Source organism: Phoca vitulina, unplaced genomic scaffold (genome assembly GCF_004348235.1).
Source record: "Phoca vitulina isolate PV1807 unplaced genomic scaffold, GSC_HSeal_1.0 scaffold20, whole genome shotgun sequence".
NCBI lineage: Eukaryota > Metazoa > Chordata > Mammalia > Carnivora > Phocidae > Phoca > Phoca vitulina.
This window is the reverse complement of record NW_022589723.1, coordinates 10,017,905-10,027,564: the sequence shown is the minus strand read 5'-3', so window position 1 is coordinate 10,027,564 and position 9,660 is coordinate 10,017,905. Positions and strand designations below refer to the sequence as shown.

The window sequence follows — 9,660 nt, the reverse complement described above, 5'->3', positions numbered from 1 at the left end:
TCGGCGCCCCCGGCGCGAGACTGCCCCGAGGCGGAGCCTACGCGGCCTGCCCGCCTGGGCCCCGCCTCGGCCGCGCCCCCCGCCCACTCCTTTCACTTTCAGAGAAAGCGCGGGCCTCCAAGGGCCCTTGCCCGGCCGGGAAGCTCCTTGTTGCTCCTCCAGGTGGCCGGGAAGCCCAGACCTCGTGGACACAAAGCCAGGGCCTGGCCCTCACGGCCCCTCTGTGCCCGCCCTCGAGGAGACGGGAGGGGTCGCCCTGCCCCTGGCCCTACAGTCTTGGAGATGGTCCTGCTCTCGCTCTCCCGCCCTGTCCCTCCGGGTCCTTCCCGCGTTCCATCCATCCTGGGCCAAGGTTTCCAGGTTTCCGGGCTTTCCTACGCGTCCGGGGCCCCTTCAGCACAGAATGCAAGGCCATCAGCTTCCCGAAGAAGCCTCACCCCAGGGCGCGTGCACAAGTGAGGACTCTGTCCCGGGAACGACCTGAGGCTTCCTCCCCCAAGCTCCCCACTTCCCAGGGGGCAGAGAACAAGGTCGGGGGCGGGGCCTGAATCTCTCCTTGTGTCCTTGCGGAGTCCTGGGCAGCATCCTTTGGCCACTGGCTGGTGGGGGGCGGGGGGGGTTGCTGAGCCCTTCTTCCTCCTTTCCCTATGGAGTTCGGAGCTTGGAGTCTGCTGTATGACCATAAGCAAGTCATTTCACCTCTTTGAACTGCTGATTCTTCTCCGCAGGGCTGTTGTCCACCTCACAGGATTGCTATGAGAATACGATCAAATGAAAGATGTAAAATCTATAAAACGTTAGAATAGTTTTAGTGTGGATGGTATAAAGAGCCAGTCTCAGGTTCGTCACACTCTAGATGTCATCTTAGGCAGTCTCTTCCCTTTGTAAATTTTGGAACCCCCCCCCCCCGCCCGCCCCACCTGGAGCTGTGGCTGTGATGAGAAGAGAACCCTGATGCTGGTAAAGCATTTCCCACACTGCTGTGTGCTCATCAGTGGCCTCGTGGTGCTCGATCTGCAACCACTTGACAAGTTAGTGGTCAGCTAACTGCAAGGCTGCTTTGAGTAGAAGTTCGTATTTCACAACATCTCTTGTCTTCCCCCAAATGCCACAGGTGAGGATCCCTCCTCAGGTGGCCGGTGCCTCAGGATTGTTGGGGGCCCTGTGGCAGGATGCCCCAGAAGGATTGCCTCTGATACTGATGGAGGCCGAAAGGAGAAACTTTCCTTCCCTTATCTCCCCTAGGCCAGATTCAAGGATGGCCCAGAAGGAGAGAAAGGGAGTGTTCAGAGAGAGAAAGCAAAGCTTCAGCAGAGCACAAAGGAGAAAGATCCTAGGGGAATTGATGAAGAAAGTCCGAGTGTGGGAGGATGAATGGAGGGGAAGGAGGGAATGCAGGAGTGAAAGAAAGAAGGAAATACAGGAGTTTGAGTATTCAAGTCCTCTGGGGAGAGCCTGGGAGATCACATGGCGACCTCCTCTGGGGTACAGGGGTCTAGAGGAACCTGGGTGTATGTGAGGGGTGTACTCTAGAGCTTGACGTCCCAGAAGCACCCATGTCTCCTGCACTCACCTCCCTCCCTCTTTGGGGGCTACCCTGGCCTTTGGTAGGACTGGAACTGCCCTCAGGGCAGGGGAGGGCTAGGGGCAAACCCAGGGTGGGGAGAGCCAGCAAGGGCCTGCCAGAACCAGAAATGTGGGAGGAAAATGAGAGGAGGGAACATGTTTTGTGCGCCTGTCAATGTTTGTAAGCCAGTCCATGTCCGGACAACGTTGGAGGCGCAAGCAAGGCAGGAGCTGGGTCTCTGTCCCGGCTGCCAAGAGAAAACTCAGGGGCAAGTCCTTTTCTCCTTGTACCGGGCACCTGTCCTAAGGCCAGCAACCGAAGAAGAGCTCTTTGCCATACTGCCCGGGTATCCCTCAGTGGAAAGGTAAGGGCAAACCTGGGAATGGGTATTGAAACGAGAGCTCATTTCATAGACTTTTAGAGTGGGAAAGGCCTTTAGATGCATCCTAGTCTCCTCAAAATACAGGAGAAGTAACAAAGGAGTTAGATGACTCAATCCCAGGAGGTTAAGATCTTTGCACAGGGCCACAGAGCTAGTTGGTGGAAAAGCCAGAGAGTGTCTTGGCTAGGTCCCCTGAGTTCTATTCCTGTGCCATGCGTACTTTCTTTTATTAGCATCTTGTAGTTCAGTCTCTAGTTCCAATGAAGGTAGAGTCTGCTTCCCACCTACCCCAGGCAGAAGGCATAAGGGGCACATATTAGGAGACAAGGTCAGGGGGCTCTCCTCTTAGTTGAGCCAGGAATGACCTTTCAAATTCTGGAATCCTGTTGTTTGTGCCTCAGTTTCCACAGTATTTGAGGCTGTGAGTAGATGGCTATGCATAGAACGTAGAGCACTGTGGAGAAAATCAGACTACTATGTAGATGGAGGAATGAGGAAAGGGGGGGTGGGGGCAGAGAGGAATGTTTCAAGGTTTTGATGGTCATGAGGCGGCTGATCTGAGAAAGGCCATGCGAGGCTCTCTGCCTTATGCACAAGGCCAGTTATGTGTTTGAGGAGGAAACTGATCTTTCTTCTTCTTGTGCATCTCAGTTCAGGGATCCTCCTGTACCCTAGAGGCCTGCTTCCTGGAGTGGCTGAGTCTTCACCCCTCTTCATGGCCTTCAGGATTTATCGGGCCTGGGAGCTACATTCCTCCTAGGGGTAACAACACTGAACACAAAAGCTGGGAAAGGGGGAGGCCTGGAAAATGGGGTGTGTGAGGTGGGGGTTTCCTGGGGGCCTGGTTTTATTCCCCAGCCTGCCTCATTTAGCTCTGCCCCTTCTCCCTCCACTCCCAGGGCAGCAGCACCAACGGCCCCAGGGGCAGGAGTAAAGTCATTGCTCACCATCCCCGCCAGGCAGAGTGCCGGTCTCTTCTTCCCAAGACCCACAAGCAGGGAGGGAAAAAGGGTGGAGCGCAGCCTTTGCATTCTGGTCAACAACTCCAAGACATGCTCTGTGGGACTTGGTGTCTTCCAAGGGACTTTCTGATCCCAAGGTTCCAACGTTTTGTGACAATACCTGTGATTCATTTATTCATTCACAGAGCAAACTTCCACTGAGCAGCTTCCTCAAACCAGGCATTGTGCTGGGTGAAAAGGACACAGGAGTGAGTGGCTCCTATAATGACCTCCCTTCCTTCCTTGGAGTGGTGGTGTATCACTTTACGTTGTCTTCTGGAGAAAGGAAACCAGAAGGGACCCAAGCAGAAAACAGGCTGCTAAATGGCTCTGTTTCCAAGGGACTGTCAGGGAGACCTTGCCCCTTCAGCTGCTCCATGCGTCCCACCCACTCCCCCGCCCCCTCAGTCTGATGCCCTCTCTGCCCAGAGAATACTGGAGAGGGCGCTGGAGGGCTGGCCAGAGCCAAAGCCCAGTGGCAACTTGAGGGGAGGAGGTAAGAATTGGAGGTCTCCTTCCTCCTGGGTAGGGGTGTGAAAGGATGTTTTCACCTGACAACCCCAGTCCCTTTGCCTTGCACCTGGGTTTCTCTTCCTCCCCGTGCAATCTCTCACTCCATTATCCATAGACCTGGTGGGAATATTCTGGGTTTGTGAGGTAGGATAGTTTAGCAGGGCTAGGGATCCAGCAGCGTTTGCTGACCCTTCACCATCTGAATCACTCTGGTTTAAAACAAACAAAATGTGCCACCACGCCTGTGTATGCGCAATAAGAACATTTTCTCTCCTGACACACTTCAGAAACAAGGTTTCCCATCCCTCCCAGGAGCCTGTGTTCCTGTGGTTCTCCCTCCTCCCTCTCTCCAGAACTCAGAACCCACAGGATCTCTCCCAGTGGCCAAGGGGAGGCAGAGGGGACCGAGAGCATCTGAGGTCAAGGATGCGGCTGCCGGTCGAAGGGACTGTTCTGAGAACGCCCGGCCTCCGTCCCCCAAGTCCCCACCAGGGCACCTCCCGGGATCTTGTACCCGATGGCGTGGGTGCCTCCCCTAATTCCATTGGTGATATCTCTGCCGGCCTGACTTGCACCCCGGGTGCCCGGCGACCGAGTCCGCAGAGCATCCGGTGGCCGGGCGAAACGAGGAGCCCCCGGGGGTGGGGGCAAGCCGCGCGCAGGCCCCAGGTCCCGGGAGCTAGCGCCGGCTCCGCCTCCGCGCCGGCCTTGGGGGTTGAAAGCTGGGGCCGCGCTCCCAAGTCCGGAAAGTCGCCGGGACGCGCATCCCGCTGGGGTCCACGCCTGGAGGAGCGGGCGCACGTGCAGGCGGCGGGGCCCCGAGTGGGCGAGCAGAGGCCGAGGCTGCGGGCTCGTCGGGGCCCCGCGGCGCACCCGCCCCGGGTGAGCGGGCCGCTGCCATCTGCCGCAGCCGCCTTTCTCGCCGTCTTGGGTCGAACGCAAAGGATGGGCAGCCTGGGGTCTCAGACCCGCGGGCGCTGCCGTCTGGGGACAGGGTGGGACGGACAGGTGGGATCGAATGCCGCAAACGCAGCGGCTCCGCAGGACATCCGCTTGCCCCCTTCCTCCCCCCACATTTATTGGGCGTTAACTAAGTGCCAGGTGGCGCTGGGTGCTGGGGATACGCGGCAGACACAGTTAGCTTCCAGGCTGAGGGTGGAGACTCATAAATAATAACAGTACAGAGTAGTGAGTGCCGCGCTAGGGAGAGCCAGCAGAAGCTGCTCCCAAACCCCAGTGGGAGGGGAGATCAAGGAAGGCTTCCGGAGGAGGTAACCGTTGGGCTGAGCGCTGAAGGGTGAGGTGTTCTCCAGGGGAAATGGATGGAGACAGACCAGTGCATTCCTGCTGAGAGGCGAATGTGGGCTGAGCAAGATCCCGTCTCTGCGCACTTTGCAAAGCAGGGTCACTGACAGCTAAAAAAGAAAATCCTTTAAGTAGGCTCCATGGGGCTAGAACTCTTGACTCTGAGATCAAGGGTCGGTGGCTTAATTGACTGAGCCACCCAGGTGCCTCATAATAACTTGATATTTTAGAGGGTATTGAGATAGTCCCCGTGGGAAGGATCAGAACATTTTGTTAGTCTTCTTTCCCTGTACTTTCCGGTTTGGTACTGTTTTATGTTTGAATGACTCTTGGTGGTGGTGGGTAGGTGAAGCCTCACCATCTTCCTGAGCCTGCTGGGGCGGTGGTGAGGTGGGGTGGCCTTCCGAGCCACGTTCAGATTGGCCAGTCTGGAGAGAGCAGCCCAAAAAGCCGCTCTGCGCCTCTGGACTTCCCCCAGGCCAGCCCCAGTGCCCACCGGAGTTTCTGGGCCAAGTGAGTGCTCCACTCTGGCTGGTCTCCTGCCGCCTACACCGCGTCCCTCGACCTGCTGCCCACTCCATCCCGACCCCTGCCACTCTGTCCCCGGAGTCTCTCCTCCCAAGCCCAGCAGCCTCTGCTCTAACAACAGCTTCTGGGGAAAGGTACACTTAATCTTTGCCAGGATCCTGACAGATCCTATGTTAAAGATGGGAAGTTCGTGGCTCAGCGGGGTTAACTAGCTCAGCCCTAGGTAGTAAGTGGCAGAACTGGGATGTGAACCCTGTACTGAGCCTGCAGTGCCTTGTGACTCCTGGCTCCCCCCCCCCCCCCCCGCCCCGGGCCCAGAGCACCATCTGGGATCCCGAGATGTGCCTGTGCTGCAGTAGCTAAGCCCCTCTGCAGGGCCAAGAAACTCCACCTCCAGGTTCTGCTCAGCCAGGAAGCCAGGCTGCCCCTTGGCCCTCTTACAGTGTTGCTGCTCCCTCCAGCCCAACGCTTTCCTCCTCAAGGGAACTCAGAGGGCCCCAGTGGTCAGTGAAGTCACGCAAAAACTCCATGCTAGGGGTTGATGGTCTCCTGGCTCCCAAGAATTGCTGGACACTGGCGTCCAGGACTACCCAAGGAAAGCCCCCCACACCAGGGCCCTAAGATTAAGTTGACTGACCCTACACCTCTCTCCCCTCTGCATGTGGCAGTCAGCTTTCTTTCTGCCTCCAGGTATGGCTGCCCCAGGGCACTGGATCCTGGGAGATGCACAGGTAAGGCTGTTCTCTGCCAAGAATCCCTGCTCTCGAGGGCGTAGGGAGCCCCCTGTTCCCAGCAGTCAGGTAGTGGGCATGTTAAGGAGTTGGAGAAAACCTCACTGGGCACAGTAGCGGGGTGAGCTCCAGGGACGCCCCCTCCCCCAATACCAGAGGCAGGCTTGGACTGGGCTCCTACCATTTTGATTGTTACCTCCCACCTTCCCATCTCTAAAGGGGAGTAGATGATCCAGGATGTTGCTTCCTAAAACATGGTCAGGAAGGTCTGAGACATCTCCTCAGTGAGTGCGGGGTGTGGAGCCCTTACAGATCACCCTAGTGTGGGAGACTGAGGAAAGGATTCTAGTATTTCCTCCACAGCCTCCAGTCCCTAGGCTCCCCCTTCACAGTGCCTAGGTCAACTGAAGGCTGGAAGCAGCAGCCTCTCACTGGGGTTAGGCAGTGTTATCAGGGTCCTACCAGGTTCTCTTGAAGCTGGTGGGTATCTTCCAAGGTAGGAAGTAGAGCAGGCCAATTGAAGGGCTCCCTGGCTCTAGACAGCTTGCAGAGAAGCTTCTGGGGGAACCAGGCTGCTGAAGAGCTGTAACAGCCACTTTCACTTTGAGGAGTGTCAGGCTAAGAGAAGGGGAAGGAGGAAAACCAAGCAAAAGAGAGGCTCTCTTGGACTTTCAAAACATGACTTTGAGAGTCGCCACTTGGGATGAAATCCTTGGACCACATCTGATCCCCTCGTTCAAACGGTGGAAAGTTTATTTACAAATATCTGTACAGTTTGAGTGACAGGTCAAGACTCCAATGAAGCAAAGAAAACAAAAGCATTCTTTTTGAAGGGAAGTTGTAGGCAGCAGACTTTCCCTGCACCTGTCAGAAGCCAAGACAGACAGACAGACCTATACATCATGAGCTAGGCTGATGGACATTGGCCTTTTTGCTTCTTGGAAGGAAGTGAAAAATGTACAAAACAGCCTTAGGTGCTGCACCCTTCAACACTGAACCACATGGAGGGGGGTGCGCGTGGAGCAGGGAGCCATGGCAGCAACTCCCCAGCCTAAGAAAGACCGAGAACTGCCAAGAAACCCAGCTGGGGTGGGGGCTTTGGGGGAGGGGGACCAAGCCAAAGTCTTACGCCTGGTCAAGATCTCGGTTCAGAGGCCTTGCCTCAGTGGAGATTGGAGACAAGTTCTCGGTCCTGACTCCAATCACCGAGGAGAATACTCAGGAGATATGCTGCTTGGCCTCTCTCCTAGCCGTGTGCTGGCATCTCGGAAGCAAGTTTCAGCAGCTGCGTGGGGGGAGGCAGGGGCAAAGTGGCTACAGTGTGATGCAGTTTTAATAAAAATTTTATTACACAGCCATAATGTAATCGACACTTCTCCAAATCCAAATGATACTAAATACAGATCTACATGGTGGATCAGAATGACTCCAGCAAATTATATGGATTCTATAATTTCATGTCTTTGAAAACCAGAAAGAAAAAAACAGTCCAGGTTTGTCATGATAGGAGAGGTCCCAGCAGCCTCTAGGACTCTGCCGGAGTCCGGGCAACGGTTCGCAGTCTGTGATTCCACATTTACACAAGAGTCTGTAAAGGGTTTCGGTCAATGGACTGTTCAAGTATAGATGATTTAATGAGCCCATCGCCCACCTTTGCCCAACCGAACTGCGACACAGCCTACCGCAGAGCTGTGTGACAGTCACAGTTCACCAAGTTTACAGTCACAATACTTTTTAAAAAACCATCCATTGCTGCTTCTTTTTCAAATAAAAAAAGTGTAAACTAAGTTAAAGCAACACCGAGGCTCCACTAAACCCAGAAGAGTCACCAAGTTCATTTTTCTGTTTAAATACAACTGAAGTCCGTGATTTCCCATCATCCCACTTCCTTACGGAAAAGTAGGGTGAAGAAGTACAAAGCGGAGCCTCTAAGTTCCTCTCCCTCTCGTGGGACTCAGCAGCTCTCAGCTGTTTCTTTAGCTTAGTTCTGGGTATATATAGTCAGCTGTACTTTGTTCTGAAAAGATTTGTTAAATGCCGCTTTTATTTACACTTGGAGCTTTACACCTGAGAATGATTATCAAGCAGTCAGCTTATCTCTTTTCAAACATTTCATAAAGACACACACACTTCTTTGCTGGCTTCACCCTAGCTGCACAACAATATATATGCTTACCATATATATATGTATACACACACACAAAACTGCACATGCTTGGAACATCTGCAACCTAAATCCTTTTTGTGTTCGTTCTCTCCGCATTCACGTTGAATACTTTCTCTTAAAAAAACAAGACAAAATATTATTCTTTCTGAAACAGCAAAACAGATTCACTAGGAAGAGACACGTACATGGGGTGGGGAGAAGATATAGTCTGTGTTCAGCCAAGAAGCTGCGGGCCGTACCCATGGGGTGAGCAAGACGCCTGTGCTGCCCCGTCTGGTACCTGGCCGGGGGGCTTCCCTCCCACCTGCCGGGACACAGCCTACAGGGCAGGGGCCACACGGGGTGCTTTCTGGGAGGTGGGAGGGGAGGGGGGAGGGCTGTGGGGGAGGGGAGGTTACACAGCTACAGCAGTCAGGCCTGTTTAGTAAGAAGAATCACATTTAATGAGTTTCTTTCTTGCGGTTTCAGATGCTCGAGTACAGCTGAAAAAAATCTGAAACGGCTATAGACCCATGACAGACTGATACAAAGAGTACTGCAGTTTAAAAAAATGATAAAAAAATCCACACACTTACAGACACACACACACACACACACACACACACACACTCTCTCTCTCTCTCTCTCAAATAGCCCCCCTCCCTCCCCACAAATGTACACTTTTTGGAAACTAAATTGGATTTGAAAACCTCTCTTCTGCAGAGATGGGAAGAAGAGAAAGATGAGGAGAGAGGAAGGAGGACTGCAGGTGCCCAGTCCCCACTCCCTCCACAAGGGTCCGGTGCCACATGGTCAATGGTTGGGTCCGAGGCAGCCCACGGAGGAGACTGCCGAGTGCCGCCGCTGTCGCCACCAGGGGCTCCAGCAAGAATCCCAGCTCCACGCTAATACTGAATGTGTGCAGAGTGGCCAATGAACTGTGCTGGTTTAAAAACAAAAACAAAAACAAAAAACAAACAAAACAAAAAAAAGGCAAACACAAATCTAAAGACATGGATAAAGCCCAAGAGAGCCCAGGCCCACACTGGGTGAGAGGCCTGGCGGGTGGGTGGGAGATGGTGCAGACAAGGGAGGTCTTTACAGCAAATGGTTTATATTACAGATGACTGGCAGTTTTAGAGTCTCTTCCCAGTTCTACTGCTGCTCCAGCCCAAAGAGGGCAAATCAAAGGAAAAGAGGAAAAGAGGACACTGTGATGGGGCATGCAGGGTCAGAAGCAGCAGGCTGGGTGCGCTCAAATAAGCCCTCGTCGTTTTTTGTAGTCTTCCAAGTTTAGCGATCTCCTTGGAGCCCCATCTTTGGCTGGTGGAGCTTTGGAGGTGATGGCCAAAGCCTTTGACTCTGTGGGAGAGAAGAGCAAATTGGCATCTGAGGATCCTACCAAGGCCTTTGTAAAGTCCTGCGCCCACTCCTCCGGTAGCCTCCCTCTCAGGCACGCCCGCAGCCCCGCTCACTCTGGCCTCTAG

General features: G+C 54.2%; 1 protein-coding gene across 2 annotated transcripts in view; it reads right to left on the bottom strand.

Annotated features, from left to right (window-relative positions):
• Positions 1-7,352: 7,352 nt before the first annotated feature.
• RTF1 (RTF1 homolog, Paf1/RNA polymerase II complex component) overlaps positions 7,353-9,660 on the bottom strand; it is a 51,216-nt gene continuing 48,908 nt past the window's right edge. For both annotated transcript variants that reach the window (XM_032417431.1, XM_032417432.1), the window contains exon 18: positions 7,353-9,535. In XM_032417431.1, the coding sequence (XP_032273322.1) occupies positions 9,429-9,535 (107 nt within the window). In that variant the 3' untranslated portion in view covers positions 7,353-9,428. The remainder of the gene's footprint in view (positions 9,536-9,660) is intronic.